Source organism: Ochotona princeps, chromosome 10 (assembly GCF_030435755.1).
Source record: "Ochotona princeps isolate mOchPri1 chromosome 10, mOchPri1.hap1, whole genome shotgun sequence".
Taxonomy (NCBI): domain Eukaryota; kingdom Metazoa; phylum Chordata; class Mammalia; order Lagomorpha; family Ochotonidae; genus Ochotona; species Ochotona princeps.
In genome coordinates this window covers 53,121,442-53,145,281 of record NC_080841.1, presented here as the reverse complement: position 1 = coordinate 53,145,281, position 23,840 = coordinate 53,121,442, and the positions used below count along the sequence as shown (strand labels likewise).

At 52.6% G+C, this 23,840-nt stretch overlaps 1 protein-coding gene across 9 annotated transcripts; it reads left to right on the top strand.

Moving 5' to 3' along the window:
* The first annotated feature begins 50 nt into the window (after window positions 1-50).
* PSEN2 (presenilin 2) lies at window positions 51-23,248 on the top strand. 9 transcript variants are annotated; one of them, XR_009246199.1, is made up of 11 exons: window positions 51-680; window positions 8,935-9,095; window positions 9,941-10,155; window positions 11,685-11,826; window positions 13,307-13,374; window positions 13,964-14,184; window positions 14,775-14,873; window positions 17,460-17,543; window positions 17,918-18,021; window positions 21,728-21,846; window positions 22,996-23,011. XR_009246199.1 is itself a non-coding variant. In XM_058669449.1 (11 exons), the coding sequence occupies exons 2-11, from the start codon at window positions 8,955-8,957 to the stop codon at window positions 23,149-23,151; spliced, it is 1,344 nt and encodes a 447-aa protein (XP_058525432.1). In that variant the 5' UTR covers window positions 55-680; window positions 8,935-8,954; the 3' UTR covers window positions 23,152-23,248. The 9 variants fall into 9 exon arrangements, 7 of the variants coding, with proteins under 7 accessions (XP_058525433.1, XP_058525432.1, XP_058525431.1 ...); XR_009246198.1 differs by having other exon boundaries at window positions 53-680; window positions 17,915-18,021; window positions 22,996-23,010; XM_058669449.1 differs by having other exon boundaries at window positions 55-680; window positions 17,918-18,016; window positions 22,996-23,248.
* The last annotated feature ends 592 nt before the right edge of the window (window positions 23,249-23,840 follow it).

Sequence of the window (23,840 nt, the reverse complement as noted above, 5' to 3'; positions counted from 1 at the left end):
GCGGCAGGCCCGGGGCGGGGCCTTGCGGGCGGGGCCATTGTGTGGCAGTGGCGTCAGCGCGGCTGGGGCGCAGTGGCGAAGCAGGTGAGCGCAGTGGCCCTGCCTGTCGCCAGTGGCTCGGGGCCCGGGGTGGAGCTGCGTGGCCGGTGGGCTGGGCCTGCCCTTCCAGCCCAGCGCCTGGGGGCCGGGCGTCCCTGTCGCTTCCCAGTCGGGGTGCTGGCCGCTGCGCGCCTCACTCCTGCCCTCTGTGGGAAGCACAGTGCTGGGAGCAGAGCCGGAAGTGGAGCCAGGTGGAGCTTGGCACCAGGCACTGGGCTCGGCCAGACCGTGCCCCCTCGCCCTCCCAGGCTTTTAAAGGCACAGTGCACGTGAGGTTTGGAGGCCTGGGGAGCCGGGCATTTTGCACTGCCCTCTCGCCTGGCCCTCACTTGGGTGCAGTCCTCTCGGCCAGCAGCTCCAGGCCGTGGACACTGTTTTGCGGAGAAGGTGGTGGGAGCCAGCTTTCCTTAGCAGCTGGAGCCGGCTGTTTTATCAGGCCTTCGCAGCTGTGGAGGAGGCGCCTGGAATCCAGCTTCCGGAGCAGAAGGGGCCTGAAACCGAAGCTCGTCCGCATCCCCGAAGGGTACTGATGAAGAAGCAGAGACTGCAGAGCTAAAGTGACTTCCCTCAAGGTCGCCCAGGTAGGATCCCGCAAAGCCAGGCTGACACCGCAGTGTCCCAGCCTTGAGTGGTGCCACCTAGCCCACAGCCCTTGGCTGCTTCAAGTGCCCCTTGCTGTTGGCTCGCGTTGGAATGAATTGTTAATCGGTGAAATAATGGCGTCCCTGCTTGCTGATAGGGCTGTTGCCCATCCCAACCGCATCCGTTGGACTCTTTCCACAGCCTGGGTTGTACAGAGGGTCAGCTGATGCAGGCAGATGCCAGCTTGAGTGCATGCCCCTGAGGTCTCCCTGGTCTGTGCTGTGGACACCTGTACCTGCGGGCTGCTCAGCCAAAGCCTTAGGCAGTACCGAGAGACTCTGGATAAGCTGCTGCAGGTGTGCCAGCCTCAGATTCCCCTGGGAGTGAAGGTGGCCCTGCAGGACCAGGAGGAACAGGGTCAGCAGCCAGCCGCTGAAGGGGCAGGGGTCCAGGCTTGGACTCAGGATGATTGTCTTGGTCCCCATCAGACACACTATCCGTGGTCATGCCCGAGGTCCCTGGAGTGGCCACAGCAGTGAGCGGAGTGTCTTGTGGGAATGCAGCAGCAGAGTAAGCTGAATGTGGTTTTCAGTTTGAGGAAGAAACTGTGTTCTTTGTGGGTGTGCTCAGGTGCCCGATCTAGAACCTGACCTACTCGCATGTGGGGAGTGCCTGTCCCTGTCTATTGGAAAAGGCAGGACAAGCTGGCCAGGGGCTGTGGCTCCTGTGTGTGCCAGGTGTGCTGATACCTGCTACCCCCTCCTCAGTTCCTCTAGGGCTGCACCTGCTGCATACCTTCCTGGAACTCTCTGTAATGACATAACACACCTTATTTTATGAATTGGTCTTACACCCTGCAAAGCTCTATTGTACGCAGGTTAACCCAGTTATCTTAAGGCCTTGGATGGAAGGGGTTAAGCAGCTGGTCCATTGATGTGACTTCAGGTCCTGTTAGCACCAGAATTTGAACTTGGAGTTTTTGCACAAAAGGCTTCCTGCGTTTACCCTGCTCTCGTGTTGCTGTGCTACTGCCAAGAAGATGTTTGTGGAGTCTCCATTAGGAAATTTCTGAGAAACCAAAACAAAGTACACTTTTTTTTTAATCTAAATAATATCAAAGCAGTGCATGTAGGTTGTCTGCTTGTTTCTAATAAAAACATCTTTGTCCATCTTTCAGCTGTTGCTTTTGGACCCTGTTGGGGACTGACAAGGCAGCAACATGTCCACCTGTTCCCAGGCCCTGGCACTGGGGGGAGTTGGTGGGGGCCCAGAGACAGGCTTTCTGCCCCTGCAGCTGACACCAGACTTGGCTCTTGAGCCTGTATAATAAACTCTGGCCTCCACACTGGGAGGCTGTCTGACCCACAGTGTTTATCTGTTTAAACAGTGGAAGCAGGACACTGTAGGTGACGGTTCTGTTTCCTGAGGTTGCTATGACTGCCATTAGACTTTTCCCTTCATTGAATAGTCTCAGAACATCCAACTGGTTGGGAGTACAGAGCCTGAAAGAAGCCCTTCCATAGCTTACCAACCCACAGCAGAACCCTACCCACCTTCCCTGTGAGGTAGCAGAGTGCTCCCCTCCCTCAAAGAGCCACACACACCCTATAGCAAAGGGAAAGCAGAGTGGGACCCCAGGCTGTAGTTGTGGGGAGGGAGATAGCCAACTTGATTGGGGGATTCTAGGGTGGCAGGTGATGAGTAGTGGTGAGGGGGTGTGGTTAAGATACAGGCCTGCCTCCTACGTGAGACTGTGTTCCTGGAGAGCCCATGTGCTATGTGGACTGTCTGCCTCCTTGCCGCTGGCCACTGTGGCTGACCTCTTGGTGCAGTTTGGAGATCTCTGAGTTGTAGTTCTAACTCCGGGTCATGGGACCTTGGTGACGGCTTTTGTCCCCATGGATGTCTGTTCCTGTAACCGTGAAGTAGGCCTTGAGGTCCTCGCTGGCTCTGGCATCATCCTGTGGACGCCCCCTTCACTTGCTGAAGGTTCACAGGTGCCCTGAGCTGCGGCTGGATGGACACAGGGTTGGTCCCTGGGGGCTGGCCTTCGAAGCAGCAGGTGCCTGGTGGTTTAGCAGATCTGTGACTTTGCAGGGGGTGGCATCCGTTCTTCTAGTCCATCCATTCTAACTGCATGTATTGAAAATGACGTGCCAGACGGTCTACACGTTATCTCTGGTTTTTACAATAATCTTGTGAAGTGTGCCTGTTCTGCTTCCCACAAGAGCAGACTGGTCCAGTCAAATTAGGCTGCCCAAGGCCAGGCAGCCTGGGAATAATGTACCATGAGGCTCAGGTGCCACAACTGAGTGACTTGAACCCTGCCAGTCTCCACAGTAGGCTTTTGACCTCTGGATTCCTGCCTCTCATTTAAAAAAAAAAAAAAAAAACAAATCAGGGATCCACCTGTGGATGGAATCTGAGGGGCTTCCTGCTTTCACTCTTCTGTTTTATCTTTTTCCCAAACTACTTTAAGCAGTGAGAGACATCTACTAGGCCCTGGGCACTCATAAGTAGGAAAGACCCAGTGGTGGAGATGGAGAGCCTGGATGAAGGCTCTGGGTACCCTGTCTGAAGGTCTGTGCAGCCTGTGGCCCAGCAGGAGGGCCCTCGGGGCTTTTCTGGGGCTCAGGTCTCAGCCCCAGTGCAGGTCATTGCCAGTATAGAGGAGTACTTTACAGCAAGTGGAGTGTGTTAGGAGATGCTCTGAGGAGCACAGACAGATGTGTGGTCTACAGGGACCACAGAGCATAGTGTGGTATCCAAGGCTGAGGGAGACAGGTGGGCAGGGAAACCATGGCAATGGCTAGGGTGTCATCTGACCTTATTAGCAAACCGTCCTGCTATGTAGGGAATACCCTGGGACTTCCCAGCACTGTGCAGTAGCTGCGTGACCCCAGAGAGCAGGCTGTTGAGAGTCAGCACTGCCTGCTAGGAAAGCCAGGGAATATGGCTCAGCCAGAGGGTCTGGGAGAAAGAAGCTAGGCATCAGGGATGCGAACTTTTCCCTGTGATCCTAAGTAATTATGAGCTCGGTAATTCCGAATCTGCTTCGGAACCCTCTTTTTTTCTACAGGACGCTAGGGTTTCCTTTAGCCCTAAAATCTATTTCCTATCCAGATCCATTTTCATTTTTGTAAAATGAAAAGAAGGGCAGATCAATTGGGTCACTGGGTTTCCAGAGTCGTTCCAGGAACTGCTGACACAGGCGTGACTGGGCAAGGTCTCTGGGTGAGACTCCCGTGGTTTGGACATTTCCATCCCATTCTGCTGATGAATGCGAGTGAGCACTGGCTTCGCTGAATGCTTGGTTTTGCTTGCTGATGCAAGGCAGCTTTCAGCTACAACATTTTGTTTGAAAGTGAAGGGTTTCCTGAACACAGCCCGCCACGCCCCAAGTCAGCCTCTCCACATTTCCCTGCTGCAACCTAGTGCAGTGGGAGCTAGAGAGGAAGCTGTGCTGCTAATCTTTGATGTTATTCCACATCGGCAGCGGGACTGTGGCCCAGCACCCCTTCCCCCACTTGCCCGTGAGTCAGCCTCCCATGGGAGTTCTCTGTGTCATTGGCACTGGGGAGGAGGACAAGCAGCTAGCCAGCTTGTTTATTTACACACATTTGGTTGATAATTTTTTTCCCTGTAAGGATTTCCACATCAGCAGGCCTTAGTACTGATTTGAGTGCCTTGCAAAGCAAGGCTATTAGGAATTTCAGAGCTCATCCCAGTTGCCCTGATTGTTTTTCTGAGCTGAGGGAATCAGACGCCAAGGAGAAATGTGGTGACGTCATTGGACCCCATCTGTCTCCCAACCCTGTGAGTGGATTCAGGACTGGCAGGAGTAGATGTTAATCTATTCATTGAATGTTCTCAGTATTTCTGTTTGAAAACTTGATGGCTTAAGAAACAACAGACTCATCGCTTCTCGGCCTTTTGGCTAAGATCAAGTGAAGAAACAACAGACTCAATCCACATTAATTATATAGACTTTGAAGAATGCAGAAAAATAGCCTCGTGGAAGGAACATTCACTCACAGTCCCACCATGCAGAGAACCATTTGAGTGTGTTGAACAAGTCTTGCCAGCCCTTCATAGGCATACATTTTATACGAAAATTCAGGTGATTATGTGTATGGTAGATTCTGTATTAACTTTGAATTAGACTCCTAGTGGTCCCCTCCCAGCCCTCATCAGCTGAGATTCACTGGCGCTCCTTTCCCCTGTTTACAGGGGACGTAATTTAAATGGATGCGTGAAACTGTAGATGGTACCAAAACCTGTAGATTCTGTGGGGGTTTTTTTTCTCTGTAAGATTGGTTTATTTGTTTGAAGAAATTACAGATAAAGAGGGGGAGAGAGAGCTCTTCCACCTGCTGGTTCCCAAATTGCTGTCTACCACATGTCCAGTAGTGAAACACTTCACACAGATCTCACATCTGAGTGACAGGGGTCCAAGCACTTGGGCTACCTTCTGCTGTTTTCCCCACGACATCAGAAGGGAGCTGGATCAGAATTGGAGCAGCTGAGACACAAACCATCCCCAATAAGAGATGCCAGTACTGTGGGTGGCTATTTAGCTACGTGCACAGTGGAGCCAGCCCTTATACTGTTTTTTTCTATATGGACATAGATATCTATGATAAAATTTAATTTGTGTGTCACACAGATTAAAAACAATAACTTATAATAGAGCAATTCTGATAATGCAGTATAATAAAAGCTGTTGAAAACAGATTACTTCTGGAATTTAGTATTTTGGCACACAATTGACCAGGGATAGCTAATACCCCAGAAAGCAGAAGCATGAGCCAAGGAGACTGCTAAGTCATGGGGGCTCAGACTTTTGATCACACTTGCTCCCCAACCCCCCTTGTTTTTAACAATTATAAATAGCTGCAATGTAAATTTTAAGTACAAACCTTTTATTGTTTTCTTAGCACAAATTCTAAGAGGCAGTATTTCAAGATACAGTACAAATGTTTTTGAAGACTCAATTTACATTGCTTTCAGGAAGGCCAGTCCTGTTTGTCCCCATGGTGTTGGGACCCAGTTTCTCCATACCAGATGTTGCTTGGGTACTTTCCCCACCTGCTTCCCTTTGGTCACTCTGCAGTAGACGTAGGATATGCAAGAGCAGTGCTGTCATTTCTCCATTCCCAAGTTCAGCAGTTAGGTAATGCTGAACAGTGCAGGTGCAAGGGGAGGTGGGTGAGAGGCACCTGCCTCCAGAGCAAGGACCTAGTGTGGCACTTGTAAACCTGGCATGCTACTTTTTAAAGAGTGTGGGAACAGAATTCCTGAGTCCGGCACACCCTGGGACCGGTTAAACCTTTGGTGCCTCACCTGTAATGGTATAGTCTGTTTCCCAGGATTTAGTGCCCTGTGTGAGGGCTCAGCAGGTGCTGCCCTGCCCCGCCCCTAGAGTGGTCTGGAAGAAGCCAGCATTTCATAGCTGCTGCTGTCTGGTGCTGGGAGCTCAAAGAGGCCCCTCCCACCTGTCCTCCCCTTGCCCAGGAGCCTGCTCATACCTGCTTTCTGAAGTCCAGACCCTCCTTGTCGTGGTCACGGGTTCCAAGCAGGCCTTGGAGGAATTTATATAAGTGGGACAAGGGAAGAAGTCTGTTCAGGCCATGAGAATGAATCCGATTTTGCAGATTAAAAGAGGATCTTTCCTAGGTTTCCTAGGTTTCTGATGGCTGCTTCCTGAAGACCTGCCCAGGTCTAGTCCTTGCCAGGTCAGTAAGTGGCTTTCCCTGCTGTGCAGTGCACCGCCACAGGGAGGTAGGGCTGCACTCCTTCTTGAAGCCCACCCACCCAGTGCATCCTGCCTGGACATAAGGCAAACTGCCAGGCAGGAATGCTTTTCCAGGGAGTTACTTGTGCCCTGCAGGGTGCTGGATGGAGCACTGGGAGTGGGAGAGGCACATTGCTGCCTGACCCCTGCTTTCCTCTGCCCACCTCCCCTTTCTCCTTCAAAGAGCATCTTTGCTCCCAGCCCATGCTTTCTGTTTTCAGTTTGGGAGTCAAGGAGAGCTATCTCTCAGCCATGTGTGAATTAGCCTTTTGTCCTTGTAGGCTGCAGTCTTAGGAAGATAAATCACAGGCAGCTTCAGAGGCCTGGGGCTGTAACCGCATGACCATTCACCCCAACATGAAACAAAGCTGACACCATAGAAAGCAAAGTCCTCAAAGATCCACCTGTGTTTTCAGGTCCCACCTGAGACTGTTCAAGGGGAAATATTGCCACCAGCCAGCCATCTGGGTGCCTCTTGGAGTGAGTAATTCACCGTTGCTGGTGTGGGTAGGACAGGGAACTCCTGGGTTGAAGCTGGTGTTTACTTAGCATGTATCTATGAGGCCAAGCCTCATGGGCGAGGACCAGAGGTTGGTTCTTCGTTCCATGGATGAAGGAACTAAAGCTACCCTGCTCAGGTCTGCAGCATGGGGACTGTGCAGCCGTGACCCCTCACACTGGGTCCTATTGGGTGGACTCCGTGTCCTCAGGCCTGAGCACTGCTGGTCAGAGCCATCCTGTGACCCTGGGAGTTCTGAGTAGAGACAGGAGGCCCTTGCCACCTGGAGACTGGCACATGCACTGCTTAGTCGGGCTCATTTCTCTTCTCATCTTTCTCCTGTTCAGAGACCCTGCTGGCTCCCCTCTGTTGAATTAAACTCTGGCTCTTCAGCCAGGTACTCAGACCCCTCCAAGGGTTGGTGCACCTGTCCTTCCAATCTTCTCTCCTGCTTGGCCTGCCAGGATACCCACTTCAGCCACACAACAGTGCTCGGAATTGTCAGGATAGGCCATGCTATGTTCTTATGGATGTCCATATGTAACATTTGTTTAATGGGTACCTCTTTCCAGAGTCACTCACCTCCCATCTTTTCCTGGCTGGCAAAATTCCTAACCTCTGAAGCCCATTTCATGTCTCCTCTTACTCCCTAAGCCCCCAGACGTCCAAGCCCACAGCCAACAGCCTCTGAACTACCGTGGAGCAAGAGTTCATCACCTCCCTCCCTGATAGCTGTTCCTTTGGTTCCTCTGCCTTCTTGCCCTTATTGCTTCTGTGATTGTCTTGTGCATCCAAGATAGAAGGGTCCTGAGGCTGGGGAGCTGATTTGGAAACAACTCTTGCCTTGTGCCTAAGTCAGGGAGCTGAACAGAGGCTGCCTTGCTTACCAAGGGGAAGAATGGGGGTGGGTGGCTGGTCTTTGTCTTCCAAAGGAGAGGAAGCCCCAGGCCCTGCTGGCTAGCTTGCTGGGGGGCAGGGGCCTGTCTGCTTCCTCTGGAACTCACAGCAGTTCATGGGGTAACTTCTTTGGAGACACCTGCAGCAGAGGGCAGGTTCTCTGCATGGTCAAGTTCAGGCGTGAACACCCCTGAGAAATCAGTCATGAGCTGCTGTCCCATCCCATGTCATTCCCCTCGGCTCCCCCATGTGGAGCCACAGATTGTCTGCAGCTCTTCTCAGCTTACAATGTATATTTGAGGCTTCACTGGTTTTGTCATGCTGCTTCTGCTCAGCTGTCCCATGACAAGGGGTGGGGTTGGGAGGACTTTCCCTCCTCTGTGGTTCCCCCTGGTATTGGTTCTCCCTCAGGTACTACCTTCAGGGACCCTCTCCAGTGCCACACACTTGTTGCTGAGCCTTAGTTCTTTTATCCTGTATGTCAGGTTACCCCCATCCCACCACCAGACTCTGCCCCCTCACTTCCTGCTACCACCCTCTCAATGGCCTCTGGCAGGGTGGTCACCTTCACCTCGTGGTCAGCAGTCGGACTAATGGACTAATGTTTGTAAACATAGATCTGACCTGATCATTTGTATTTGTCCTGGAATGGTGGACTTAGGCCTCCTTGACATGGCCACAGGCTGCTCATTCCTGGCCTGACCCTGTGTCCTCCTGCTTGGAACAACCTGTCTCTCCCTAATGTCTACATCTCCAGGGGACACTCCTAGTCCCAGATCCAGTCCCTTCTTTGTGTTTCTATATCTCTTGTTGATCAGGCTAATTATATTGCCTGCTACATGCATGGGTTTTGGTTTTGAATCTTTAAGATAAGGCTTTGTCCCTTACTGCACTTTGCTCCCAGGCAAGGCCATCACAGCTTCAGGGCAGACCCTATGGACTGTGGCTTCACAGCAGTGGTTGATACATGTGTCTTGAAAGTTGGTTGTGGGCAGGACCTGTGTCCAGCCAACCCCTGGGGCCTCTGCTGCCTCACTGAATAATACCCTATTTCTTCTTCCAGGTGCTTCCCAAGGGAGGGTCATGCTCATGTTCATGGCCTCTGATAGTGAGGAAGAAGTGTGCGACGAGCGGACATCCCTGATGTCAGCGGAGAGCCCCACGCCACGCTCCGGCCAGGAGGGCAGGCAGGGCCCGGAGGATGGAGAGGGTGCAGCCCAGTGGGTAGGTCCCAGCAGCCATCAGAAGGCTTGAAACCAGGCTCCCTGGGTCCTGTGTCTGGAGGGTGAAAGCCAGCCATTTCCAGAGCAGGGGACTGGGGAAATCAAGGTGAGGACTGGCTAGGAGGGAAACTTGTCCACACAGTTCATCTCACATTAGCTGGGCTCTCTCACAGACTCAGCTTTGTTATGATATTGACTTTGTGGTGGACTGCACAGTGCTGCCCACCTCTGCCCCTGAAGTTTGCCTTCCTGATTCAGGTTCTTGTTTCCACAGCAACAGTAATGGTGGTTCAGGTATCTAGATGCCTGGACAAGTAACACTGTGCAGGAGGAAAAAGTGGCTGGACAGAAGCCTATTTGTAAGATGTCAGGCATGATAACCCTGCTAAGAGCTGCAAATGTACTTACTTTTGTGGGTGCAGAAGTGCAATTTTATCTGCTGCAAAGCCCCAGAATCTTATTCTCACTCAGAGTCCTGCATGAGCTATGTAATGGATTCCTCCTGTCACCCAGCCTCTGCATGGCTATGTGAACAGACTAGTGTGACCTCTTGAGTCCTTGTACCCAAGGAAAGGGAAAGGTCTTTTGATGTATTCCCAGTTCAGTGGGCTTCTCTGTGCTCAGCTGGCCACCCCTGCTTCTCTTGGGGTGGTCATCCCAACTCTGAAACACCCCAGCTGTTGTTTCCAGAGACCTTTCATACAGCACTCCCCCATCTGAGGTACAGCAGATCTAGAAAGTAGCATCGAAACATCCCATTGCTGGGTCCCTAAATCCATGTACCATATGCATTGGCTAACATTGGGGGAATGGGTGGGGTTGTTACCATGATGTGGTTTCCCATAGGGAAACCAGGAGAACGAGGAGGACTGTGAGGAAGAGCCTGATCAGTACGTGTGCAGTGGGACCCCCGGGCGGCCACCAGGCCTGGAGGAGGAGCTGACACTCAAATATGGAGCCAAGCACGTGATCATGCTGTTTGTGCCAGTCACACTGTGCATGATCGTGGTGGTAGCCACCATCAAGTCTGTGCGCTTCTACACAGAGAAGAATGGACAGCTGTGAGTTGGGGCCAGGGAAGGGGTGTGAGGCTGTGATGTGGGAGTTTGGGGGTGATTGCAGCCTCTATTGACCACTGCACCAGCTACTTCATGCCAGTGATAGTGAAGAACAAGGATGAATTGCTGCCCAAGTTCACGCTCTGGCCTGCTTCTACCTCCCAGACCTGTTCCTAACTTCTCTGCCTCAGCTGCCTGCTCTGTCTAATGGATTTAATACAGAAGATGCATGGCTGAACATGTGCCTACCAACGGGGTAAACATGCAGGCCCCCTGGATTGACAGAGATGGCAAATTCGGGCTGGACAGCACTGACATTGTTCCTAGCACTAGGGCTCAGATACAGCTGTGCCGCTGAACACTAAAGGACCACAAACAAGTTCCTTCCCCTCTGGGTCTCTGCTCCCTTGTTGTAAAAATCAGGGTGTTTGACCAAATGATTTCTCAGTGTGCTTTCAGCCCTGAGAGGAGGTTTGTTTTTTCGTTTTGTGTGTGTGTGTTTAATCAAATCATTGGTTTATTTTAGTAGAATAACACAGACATGCACACTGACAGCCCAGAAAAAATATGAGGGCTTCCCTCCTCTCCGTTTTCTTACCTCCCTGCTGCAAAACTTCTCTAAAAACCTGTTTTGTTTGTTTTCTTTTAATTAAGGACATTAGTTTTTTCTAACATTTATTTTTTAATTGGAAAGGCAGGTTTACAGATAGAAGGAGATACAAAGAGATCTCTCATCCACTGGTTTACTCCCCAAGTGGCCACAACGGCCAGAGTTGAACCGATCTGAGACAGAAGCCAGGAGCTTCTTCCAGGTCTCCCATGCAAGTGCAGGGTCCTAAGGCTTTGGGCTGTCCTCTAGTGCTTTCCCAGGTCACAAACAGGGAGCTGGATGGGAAGTGGAGCAGCTGGGACACAAACTGGTGCCCCTGTGGAATCCCAGTGCATTCAAGGCAGGGACTTTAGCCACTGGCCACTGCGTCAGGCCCTATGTTTTTATGTAAGAAAGTAATGAAAGCGAGAGAAACCCTCAAGAAGCTGATAGCCCCTTGGGGCTCCAGAGCAGCCCAATAAAAGAGTGTGGGGAGAACTTGGCCTCAAGGCAGAGTGAGCCTGCAGTGAACTGCTCCCCATCTTTTGAGTTTTCTGCATGCAACAGCTGGGCTCTCCCAGGTACTGGGACAGAACACAACTAATGGAATTCATGGCTGCCCAGCTTGCTAGAAGGCTGGGTGTGTGGGAAGAGAAGCACCTGGTGATGGCCACAGTAAAAGACTTCATCAGGTGTCCCTCATCTGTATGTCTACCTTGGGTCCCTGCATCACCAGACTGAGAGCCACAGGTGTACATACAGACAAGGCTCAGGAACAGGCTGGGAACTACTACTGACTCCGCCAGGGCCCAGCCAGGAGTGGAGCAATGCAGGAGTCCCAAGCACCCCAACAGATGGATCTCTGAATATCAGGCTGGAGTGTGGGGGAGTGTGTGTGGTACAGCATGCAGGGACTGAGTGTCCATCCCCACCTTCTCCTCAGCATCTACACACCCTTCACTGAAGACACACCCTCAGTGGGCCAGCGCCTTCTCAACTCCGTGCTGAACACCCTCATCATGATCAGCGTCATCGTGGTCATGACCATCTTTCTGGTGGTACTCTACAAGTACCGCTGCTACAAGGTGAGACCCAGCCACTCCCGTCCTGGTCTGTCCTATGCCACTGTTTAGTTATGTGTAAGTTTCTTTATTCTCCAGAGTAGCTTTGACTTTCACTTCTCCTTCCCAGCCTCACTTAGCCCCACGTCATAGATTAGCTAATATGATTGCCTTTCAAACATGTATGCAATCACTATTTACTGAGTGCCTCATTGCAACATTCCAGGCACCACTTCTTGTATTCAGACATTTTATTTTGCTTCCCCTTCTGACATTCTAATTTAGACTCCCTTCGTGCTGTCACTTCCTCTTCTGGTTATTTTTATTTTCCATTTCCTTTTAAATTAGGGATGCACAGATGCTTTGCCTAGGTCTCTGGGCCCCAGAGCCATTTTATAGGACCCATCCACAACTGCCAAGCAACCCCAGGGAATAGTGGAGGAGCTGAATCCTGCCTGGCCCGAGAGATGCCAGAAGCCTATAGACATTGGTCTAGGCCTTTCTTGCGAGGAAGGCTCTGTAACCCTCAAAAGTGAAAGGAAGTGAAGCTAGGCATTGCACAGGTACAGCACAATGCTTCCTGTGTAGGCAGCTGCTGTTTACAAGAGCAGAGGAGGAACCATGCTGCTGCATGAGGCTGGAGACATGTGACAGGAAGGGGTGGGGGGACCGGGTAGGGCTTTCAGAAATGTCTCTAGTTGGAGCTGCTGCAGAGCATCTACCTGTCAGGGAGCGGAGAGTGCAGCACACACGGAAGCAAGCTGGAAAGTTGGCGGGGCATGAGGCGACCCATCTCTCTGCTCAGTGGGTGTTACCCAGCCAGTTCTAGAGATCAGAGGTGGCTCAGCTGCCTGTTGAGTAAGATTTGTTTAGAGGTGCTATGACAGACATGAAGGCAGGAAGCAGTCCAGGGGGCAGGTGCTCACTGGAATGAAGAGAGTACTTCCAGAGCAAGTCCCTTCTCCTTTTAGCTGGGGTGGGGATGGGTGGTTGGAGATGGGGGTGACCATTCTAGGTAGACCAGATCTCCCACAAGGCCCCACTGGGCCAAGGTGGTGATTGACAGGTCTGCCCTTGGGGCTGAGGCTGGTCAGGGGTGACAGTGTTGTACAGCTGACTGTTGGCTAAGGCACTGCTGTGGTAGGACCAGCCTCACTCTTGTGTTTGACAGAGAGAGAGGAAGATGAGGTCTTCGGTGAGAACCTGTTTACAGAATCTGGATGGGAGGGAACTTCCTGGGTTGTCTCTCTGGAAAAGCACTCTCCGTCAGTAGACCTACCCTACCTCTTCTCTCCAAAAAAAGAAAAAAAAAAAAACAGTATTATGGCATGAGATCTGTAAGAGCTTCCTTCCCAACATACAGTTTTTGTGGGGGAACTGGAGGCATCTCGAATTTCTGAACCCTCCTGATGTGTAAGACGGCCTCCTGATGCCCTCCCTGTGTTAGTCACAGAGTGGCATGGGCATCTGTCTCATGACCATCTTGTCTGATCCTGTTGTCTAGTTCATCCATGGCTGGCTGATCATGTCCTCCTTGATGCTGCTCTTCCTCTTCACCTACATCTACCTCGGGTAAGGGGCAGCTGCTGAGCAGCACAGGTGGGTGTGAAGGACCTGGCCCAGGGCCCAGGACTGCTGGGCTCTCCCCTCCCTAGTTCCTCATGCAGGGCTGTTGGTAGCCATGGTGGGCCCCCTGTCTTTCTCAGGCTCCTAATGGGGAAGCAAAGCTTCTTACAGAAGTGTTCTCTGCCATCCCAAGGGTGCAGAAGCCCCGCTCAATTGACATTTTGACTTTTAGGGTACACTGGGAACTTCACAGGGGGAAAAATGGACTGTGCTATTGTCCCTTGGCTTGGAATGTGACCCTGGCCCAGAGAGACTGGAGAACACCCTTTCCAAGGAGCTGTCCACATCAGAGTGACAGTGAACATATATGAATCCTTGCCAGCATGAGTCACTGGTGGCTTCCTCTCCAACCTTGTTCCAAAAGGGCATGAGTTGTTGGACCATAGAAAATTGGGATGGGGCAGATGTTAGAGAAAAGCCCAAATGGGAAAACCCAGGTTGAGATATAGTGGTTGGGGAGCCAGGAGTATTAGACTGTGCCAGGGCACAGCGTCTGCCTGAACTTCCCACCCGTTGCTCTACCTTGGCTCTGCAGGGAGGTGCTGAAGACCTACAACGTGGCCATGGACTACCCGACCCTCTTTCTGACCGTCTGGAACTTCGGGGCAGTGGGCATGGTGTGCATCCACTGGAAAGGGCCTCTGGCCCTGCAGCAGGCCTACCTCATCATGATCAGCGCACTCATGGCCTTGGTGTTTATCAAGTACCTCCCCGAGTGGTCGGCCTGGGTCATCCTCGGCGCCATCTCTGTGTATGGTAGGTGGGCATGGCCCAGAGGAGGAGAGGCCATGTCTTCAGACAAGTTCTCACTACTGCAATGACACAGGTGCTGGAAAGTCACCCGGGGAGGGGAGAAGGCTGCTTCTTCCTAAGGGACCCGCATGTGTTCAACATAGGGGCCCGTGTGGACTCAAGCTTTCTCAGAGACATTTTCTGCCTTGGCTGATCTACTTGCTTACCATGCTCTTGGTGTGCCATGTCTCAGCACAACCCTAAGCACACTGAGCTCCATGCTCATAAACACCCCAGATGGTAGCTGCTGTTAATGAGAAACACAGTTACCGTTGCCAGTGCTGTGGCTTCTGTTTTGAGACTGAGAGAGAGGAGACTTCCAAGCCCACACAGCACACAGCTCTTCCTTATTTGCAGTTACTGCTTAAGGGCTCTCCCTGGACTCCAGCTGGTGTAATGTGTAAATTGTGATTGGGCACAAGTGGGTTTGGGACACTAGCTTTGCAGGATGACCTGCTGGGAGCTCCACCCTGGGACCCCTGATGTTTCTTGGGGCTGCTTGGGAATAGATGCCTTTAAAAAACACCATAACAAGGACCTTTCTGTCTTCCCAGATCTCGTGGCTGTGTTGTGTCCCAAAGGGCCTCTGAGAATGCTGGTGGAGACAGCCCAGGAAAGGAATGAGCCCATATTTCCTGCTCTGATCTACTCATGTGAGTGACCCCAGGCCTGCACCCAGTGGAGGTCTTGGCAGGTGACCAGGCGTGGGGTGAGAATACTCCCAGTCATGGCTTTCAGAGTAGATGGTGAGAGCTTTGTCCTTCCCTACCCAAAGGGGAAGGGCCAGCCTAGTTGATCCCAGAAGGGGTGACATATTCTGAGACCAAGGTAAGCTGTCTCGTTACTATAGGGGAAATGGGTTAGAGCAGGAAGAGTACCCCTGAGGGATGTGCATGTCTTGATCATGTCTTTATCCCATCCATCCTCCTGAGGCCTATAGTGGCTGCAGGTGCAAGCTGTGTCCCTGCTTATCCGGAGTTGCTGCAGTCCTGCAGCTGCCCCTCTGCTCTGCATGCTGTAAAGGGACTTTCAGGGCACACTTTAAAAGGGAGCTGTGGGTTTGCCCTATGCCTCCTTGACAGCAGCATGGTGGATGAATGCCAATCATCCCTGAAGAGAAGGCACATGGCGCTGTCCTGAGCTTGGAGTCAGCACACAGGGATGTGGGCTCTAGAGATGTGCATTAGATCCCCACTGTGTGGCAAATACTGTGGCATACCTGGAGATCCGGCAGGACAAAGACCACATGTCCTGGTCTCCATGAAGCTTGCAGGGCTGTGCTTGTGGTGCCTGCATCTGCTGGTGGCGAGATGTGTTTAAGTAAAATAAGTAAAGAGCCTGATTCTGGGACCCTGTTGTGTGCAAGCTGTGCTGTGCAACAGTTGTGAGCTGGCTAACGTGCTTGGGAATTTACGTGCAAGTGAGGAAGCAGGCTTGGCCTGGATGGTCTCCAGCAGCATGGCCCTATGGCCTGACAGAACATTCCAGATCCTTTCCTAGGCTGAGAAGAGCTGGGCATGGAGAAACTGAGACAGGCTCTGGATAGTAAACAAATGAGGGCCTTGCTGTGGTGGAGCTTGTGTCCTAGGAGGGAGGGGAGAGGAACTGTAATGAAATAGCCTGGCATGTGAATCAGCGGTTCAGGGGAGCTCTGTAGAAAAGGAAGACTGGGTCAGCACCAAGGACTTCAGGGTTGTAGGGAGGGAAGCCCTCTCTTTGTAAGGTGGAATTTGACGAAGAACCTGACTCAGAGAAAGGAGAACACTATGAAGAAACTCTGGGGCCAGCATTCCAGGGAGAGGGAACACTAACGTGCACCAGGGCTGGAGGTGGGCACAGGCTGCTGTGCCAAGAGGCCAGTGGACTGGAGCAGAGGGAGGAAAGAGAAGGGGAAGGGAAGAGGAGGATCCAGGTTGCACTAGGTGCGGTTTTTGGCTCGCTCTCCTGGGTGGGCTGTGAAATCAGTAGGTTATACACTACTCTGTCCTCACCATTTGGCAGGATCACATGGGTTGCATGGGAGAGGACGGGCTGGATGAGGAACAGGACTGGAAGCAAAAGACTGAAGGCAGAATAGCAACCAATAGTGGGTGGACCAGGGGGTGGTGCTTGCAGGTTAGGGAGATGGTGGGAAGGTTGGGAATTTTGGCTTGGGGGCCAGCACTGGAGAAAATGAGATGTGATTCGATTCTGGAGATGTTTTTGAAGCAGACTTGGCAAGGCTTGCTGAAGGGGAGTGGGGAGAATGTGAAACAGAGTCGAGGATGACATCATTACTCAGCCTGAGCCACAAAGACATGAGTTGCCATTTACTGAGGGAAAAGCTGGCGGACGGGCAGGCTGCAATGGAGATGGTAGCAGGTGTGGCTCAGGGCACACTAGAGTATGCTGTTCAGGTGGAGAGTCAAAGATTGAAAGCAGGAAGGTCAGCACAGTGTCCAGGCAAAAGAGAGAAAACACAGTTATATTAGTGCCATGTGACTCAGCAGTGCCTCTCTGGGTGTATACCCATGAGACCTGAAAGGGACTCAGCTGCCTGCAACATTCACAGCAGTGTCATTCCTTATGGCCATGAGGCGCAAACTAGCCAGCAGCCCCCAGAAGAAGGGGAGTTCTGACAGGCGCTGTGACACGGATGGAGCGGGAGGATGCCGTTGCCAAGTGAAGCAAGCCAGTCACAGAAGGACAAATGCCGTGTGGTTCTGTCTCCATGAGGTCCTTGGAGCAGCCAGAGTCACAGAGGCACAAGAAGGGTGGTTGCCAGGGACAGGGGGGAGGAGAAGTGGAGAGAGTTCTTGTGACTTTTAGGCACAGAGTTTCAGTTTTCAGACTTGGGAAAGTTCTGGAAATCTGTTTCAGGACAACGTGAACCCATTTGGCCCTGCTGAGAGAGACATTTAAAAATGGTCATGCGGATACAGCTGTTCTAGGTGTTCCTAGCCTAGTCTCCCACCACCGCGCAGTTAGCTTGCCAAGTGCCCCTCACTGGTGTACCAGTGCCGTGGTCATTATAGTTCATTGACAGAAGGCACCAGAAGGGGAGAAACTTGGCCTGTATCTGGCCATGAGTCTGGACTCCTCTCCCAGTAGTCTTCTCACAGTGGGACATGAACAGATATCTGCTGAAGAGAGGGTCCCAGGCAGCGTGCGAGGGCCACAGATCAGCCCCTTCCCGACAGACCCTGGGGGCAGCCACAATGAGCTCTGTCTGAGGCAGGACCCTCGTCTCCTTCCTGCAGCTGCCATGGTGTGGACAGTGGGCATGGCAAAGCTGGACCCCTCTTCCCAGGGAGCCCTGCAGCTCCCCTACGCCCCAGATATGGGTGAGTGTCCAGGACCCTACAGCCTGTCATCCCTGGGGTGGGAGGAACAGCTGCTCACCTGTACTCACACCCCTGCATGACCTGACCCCTATGGAGGCAGAAGACTGGGTCATCTGAAGCCCAGCCTTTGCAGACAGAGAAGCCTGGGCCAGGTATGAAGCAGGACAGCCCAGTGCCCCATTTTCACTGAATGTGCCTTGGGTGTGGGTATGGGAAGCCAGAGGCTGGGCACTGGGGCACTCAGAGGATTCACCACTACCACCCCTGCCCCAGTATTGGTCCCCAGAGACCCGAGAACCCTCTGACCCACCTCTGTCTCTCCCTCTCATCTCTCTCACGGTGCTGATGGTCCTCTCCTCATGGACTCCTAGAAGAAGACCCCTATGACAGCTTTGGGGAGCCATCGTACCCTGAAGTCTTTGACCCCTCACTGCCTGGCTACCCCGGGGAGGAGCTGGAGGAAGAGCAAGAACGTAAGGTGCCCGTCCAGATGGCCTGCTCTGGCCTCGGTGACTCAGGTCTGCAGGGAGGAGGGTGAGCGGGGAAGGCTCATTTCCCCATCCCAGGCATCTACATGAGAGCCAGGGAAGAAAGCTGTAAAGCTAGGGTCTTGTCACCAGGCCCTGGGGACTTTCATCCATTCAGGCAATGCATGTGTGTGCCAGACATGCACAGAGCACCGACCGTGGGCCTGTGCAAAGGGGGCAGCAATAGTAACCACGACAAACTGTGAGAGCAGGGGAAGGGGCTGGAAAAAGCTCACAGATGGGTCTCGTGACTGGTTGGAGGGGTGTGAGAGGGCCCGGCGAGGAGGTCCCTTGTGAGCCAAGACATGAGCCAGACCACACTGGAAGAGGGCAGTGCAAAAGGGCACTTCTGGACCAACAGCGATCCTGAGGCAGAGGACAGCAGGGGAGCCAGACTCCAATGAGGGCCAGAGGCAGGCAGGGGCTTGGGCCCATGGAGGTCAAGGTGTGATTCTGGTGTTGACTTAAGGAGCATGGTATTGGGCTTGTGGGTGGGGACGTGACTAGGAGGGAGTGGGGCTGTGGCAGGGTGGAGAATCCACCTACACATGTACGCTGGTGTGGCTTCCAGGACCTGCTCCCCATGTGGCTGTGGGGACTCAGGCTATGGGAGCTCTTAGGGTTCAGAGGGCTGGTACGAGCCCAACACCTGCTACCTAGGGTTGACCTTGGGCAGGAGCAGAGGGCAGAGGTGGGGTGCTGGCTCCCTCACAGTGAGACCGATGTGGCTGGGGAGATGGGAAGAGATGTGTTCAGACAGGGACCGTTTCCTGAGAGATTAAAGCAGTCTTGGTGTCAGTGTGCAGATGGTGTATGCTGTGTGCTGGGCTGCACCTGATCAAGGAGAGAATGCAATAAAAATACTGTCTTGGCAGGGTGAGTGCCATGGGGCAGGCAGTGGGCAGTAACCAGGTATGACATCCTCTAGGCAACCGGGGTCAAATTTTGGGGAGTTGGGGAGGTAGGGATTGGCCTGAAGTGATTCTAGAAGGTTAGGTGGACCATTGCCCACAAGTCAGGCTGGGTTAGGGGAAGGTGTTGATACCCACTGCAGCTGGTTATCAGATGTTTAACAGAGCCCACGGGGAAAAGGGCACAGTCCACTTCACTGGCTTCCTTCAGACATCAGCTGTAAGGTCTGGTGGCCTCAGGTTTGCAAGCCACCTGTACTTCTGACCAAGGAGGCTCATGTTTGAGGGCTCCCATGGCACTCTCAGGCTCAGTAAATCCCAGGACTTGGGAAAGGGCTCTATGGACAATTGCAGTTTTATTATAGCGGTGAAGGGATGCAGAGAACAAGGTCTGGGAAGATGCTGGTGGTACATCACTCCCCCAGCACAAAGAAGTGGCCGCTGAGCTTCAGCAGGTGGTGCTTTTATCGGGTGCTTCTAAAACTCACAGAGGGGCCCTTGCCCCCAGTTCCAGCCCCAGCTCCAGACGACACTGGCTCACAGCTCCAGGCTTCTCTTAGCACAGTTTGTCTGAGAAGCAGCCCTGTCTGAATCATCCCAGCACTAAATCCAGTCCAGATACAATGCAAGGGCTTCTTGAATCATAGAAAGACCCTTGTGTTTGTGATTCCCTCCCAATAAAGCAGGAACAGAAGTCAGTCTGATTCTTCAGCCACATTTGCAGAGGTTCAGGCGAGAGACAGGAAACCCTCAGGAAGCTCTTGTGGCTGTGTGGTATGGCCTGCAGTGGGTTTGGGGCATGCCAGGGGCCGCCAGGGAAGACCTTAGAAGTGTTGCTTTATGGAAGAGCTGAAGTCTTGTGGTGAGCACTCTTCCAGGCTTGAAACGAAACCCAGTGAGCGGAGCTGCATTTCATATCTAGACCAGGAGGGGGTGCTGTGGTAGTCCAAGTCAGGGAGAAGATCAGCCTGGAAGGGGCTGGAGAGAGGAGGGGATGTTAGTGGGCTGATAGAGAGGTAGGGAGGAGGTCAGGATTGAAGGTATCTTCACATCCCTTGATCCCAAAAAGGAGTCAGGGAGGGTGCAGGGACAGAAAGTGGGGTCGATTCGTTTGTAGACGGAGAAGTGGAGGGGGAGGGGCACATCCCTAGAAGGCCCTGTGATGTACCCTAAGACAAAGGGTGCCAGTCAGGCAGATGCATGAGGGTTGGGTGTCCCCTGGAAGCTAGTGGTGACTTGGATAGGGCATTTGCTGGAGGACATGGGACATGTGCCTCCAGGTTTCTGAAGTGGGAGGTGAGTGCAGGAGTTCTTTTGATGAGCCTGATTGAAAAACAAGAGCACTAGGGGCAGATGTGTAGCATATTGGAATAGCTGGGTCCCATTTTGCCCCAGTTTTGATTTCTAGCTTCCTGCTAATGCAGACCCTGGGAGCAAGCAGCTGGTGGTTTAAGTAATTGGCTCCCTGCCACCCATCTCTGAGATCTGGGCTGAGTTCTGTGCTCCTGGCCCAGCCCTAGCGCTTGGGGGTATCTAATGATTGAATCTGCAGATAGGAGATATTTCTGTGTCTGGGCCTCTCCCCCCACCTATCTCCCAAAAATAATTTTTAGGAAGAAAATAATAAGAAAGGGACAACAGCAAGCTGGAGGAGGGAGAAGATGAGAGGGTCCAGCACTGGGAATATCCTGATTTTTTTTTAAGATGGGCAAGACTGACCTGCTTGTTAGGTCCTGAGGAAGCAGTCAGCTAAAAGGGGAGTTGGAATCTGAGAAGAGGACGCGTTGGTGGGCACAGGTGTGGTGGGCAAGGGACACACCTGCCTCAAGTCTGGAAGGTGAGGAGGGGAAGGCAGCATCTGTGACACTGGCCTCCCTGATCTTTGCTTGTCACGTAACTGTACTTATCCCAAAAGGGAGCTGTCAGGGGCCAGTGGACCAGAAAGAAACCAAGCTTGAAACCATTTGACAGTTTCTTTGTTAATAGTAGATAGACTCTAATTACCAGTTGTGGCTTCCTGTTTTGAAGGGGAAGAGTTCTGATTCCCTGATCTCTGAAGGACTTCTATCGTGGTACTGTCTGTGTTCTTAAAGATCATAAGATTAAATATCCTCAGCAACATCCATAATCCAAACCTGGCACTGAGTTGCTAGCCTACTCCCAGCCCTGGGCAGTCCATTATTCATTTTTATTAAAAGATTTACTTTTATTCTTTGAAAGAAGCAGAGTGATAGAGGAATGGGATAACATCGGTCTTCTATCTGCTGCTGTACTCCCCACATGGGCACAGCAGCCAGGTCTGGGCCAGGCAAAAGCCGGGAGTCAGCAACTTCATGCTTGGGCCATCTTCTTGTCCAGACACGTGAGCAGCAAGCTGGATGGGAAGTGGAGCTCTTGGGACTCCAGGGCACTCCTGTTAGGGTTGTCAGCATTGTAAGGTGACACTTAAACCACTGCATCACCATATCGGCCCCAGTATATTTTATTTGTACTGCCAGCTTTTCTCTGGCCAAAATCACCCATACATGGGGTCCCCCCGCTTTCCCTTCGGTAACTGCTCTCCACAAGCAGCTCATCTTGTCCCTAGCTGCTCCCCAAGTTCAGGAGGGGATGGCCGAGCCAGGATGCTGTGCCCTTGGGCTGGGCGGGACACATGACTTTCTTGACTGTGTGGTCTTTCCCTGCCCTCTCCTGCTTCTTCTTGGGCTTCTGAGACAGAGAGTTCCATTTTCTCTTCCCCATCCAGGAGGGGTGAAGCTCGGCCTGGGAGACTTCATCTTCTACAGCGTGCTCGTGGGCAAGGCGGCAGCCACCGGTAGCGGGGACTGGAACACCACGCTGGCCTGCTTTGTGGCCATTCTCATTGTGAGTGGGCTAGGGGGAGGAGGGTGGGAGGCAGTGCTCCGTGACTGTTCCCCAAGGTGATGGACCCCCTGATGTCTTAACGAGGATCCAGAGATCTCTCAGCCGCCATCTTCCCTCTGAGGAGCAAAGGCAGTGGGGTGGGCTGTGTGGGCTACCACCAAGGTCCCAAGCGAGACTGAGCCATTCCCCAGTGTGTCAAGGACGGGGACAGGGATGAGAGGTGCTGACCCTCCTGAGCATGCCCACCTGGTACCCAGGCCTGTGGGCACATTTAGTGCTTGTCCTCACCCTACCTGTGAGGCCCCTGTGATGACTGAGATCACAGAAAAAGGAAGTAGCCAAAGGGCCTTGCCAGTGGCCACAAAGCAAGTGAAGGTAGCACTGTGATTGGCCCGTGTCTCTGACTCCAGAGCTGTAAGTGTCCCCAGAACACCACAGGGGTCTCCCAGGCTTGGGGTTGGCCCTGTTACCTTGAATAGCAGCAGTGACAATCTTGAAGCCCCTATGGATGCTGTGATTGCATCCTGAGACTTCTCCCCTGCAGAGCCGATGAAGCAGGGGACCTTGAGCGGCCCACTCGCAGCACCTGCTCCTCTGTGAAAACAGTGGTTATTCTGTGGCAGGTGGATGATTAAGCCCAAGACTCCAGTGTTTGGAAAAGTTGAGTTATTCACACAAGTGTGAGGAAGTAAATGCTAGGCTGTTCCCCTACCAGACTGGCTGACCCCAACCCTGAGTCCCAGGATGGGACAGGCATTCTTGTTTTCTCCCACCCCCCATTCCTGCTGCTTGTACATCAGCCATGGCAGGGTGGGCCAGCCCCTACCTGCCTCCAAGGGACAGGTCACATGGCACTTGGGTGCCCTTGGTGTCAGCTGCTGAGAACCTCACTTGGTGTTTCAGTGGAAGCTGTAGCCAACCCAGGAGGCTACAGGGCATGGGAGAACAGCACTCTGCGAGGTATCAGGAGGCAGCTTTCCAGGCCATGCATTAACATGCAGGGTGATCTGACCAAGGTGAGACTCCCGCTGTCCAGGAGACAGTGGGCCAGGCAGCTTAGTCCGGAGCAGGCACCTAGATGAAACTGTTGTCAGCTGCTCCCTGTCTACACTGTGGGTCATGCCCTGCCTGACCCTTCATGTCCTGCAGGGTTTGTGTCTGACCCTCCTGCTGCTTGCCGTGTTCAAGAAGGCGCTGCCAGCTCTCCCCATCTCCATCACGTTTGGGCTCATCTTCTATTTCTCCACCGACAACCTCGTGCGCCCTTTCATGGACACCCTGGCCTCCCATCAGCTCTACATCTGACAGATGCAGGAGTCCCCAGGAAGCTGGACACTGTAGGAAATGGCCCCAGCTGTTTAGTTTGACACTCTAGTGCCATATATTTTTAAGACTTTTCTTTGCTTTAAAAAAAAATAAAAGATTTTTAAAAGTATGGTGTTCACTTGGTGAAGAGGAATCAGGACTTGCTAGCTGTTGGCCTCCACCATTCAGCTCCCCCCATCACAAGTAGGAAACAAGCAGCTGCATCTACAGGGTCCAAGGTTGGCCGTGGCATTGCGGAGGGGCATGGAGGAGGATGTCTATCTGCAAAGGGCCTGGATATGTGGGTAAGACACCAAGTACCTGGTGCTGTAGCCAGGAGAAGAAAAGCCACCTCCTGGAAGGAACCTTCTTAGCACTCTATCTGTGGTGTCACCTTGGAAACCCAGCCCCGTCCAACTTTGGTGGCTCCACATCACTACCAATAAATAGATGAATCCTGCTGGAACGCTGGAGTGTGGTGTGTTTAGAAGTGTTGAGCCCTCTCCCCTGCTATCTTGGGTAACTGCTTCAAATTCCATCTCCCTGCTGGCACACACCCTGGAAGGCAACAGATGATGTCTTGAGTAGTTGGATCCCTGCTACTTATGTGGGAGACCTAGATTAAGTTCCCAGCCTCAGCAATTTGTAGGCATTTGGGGGATGAAGCAGTGGAAGATGCATCAGGCTCC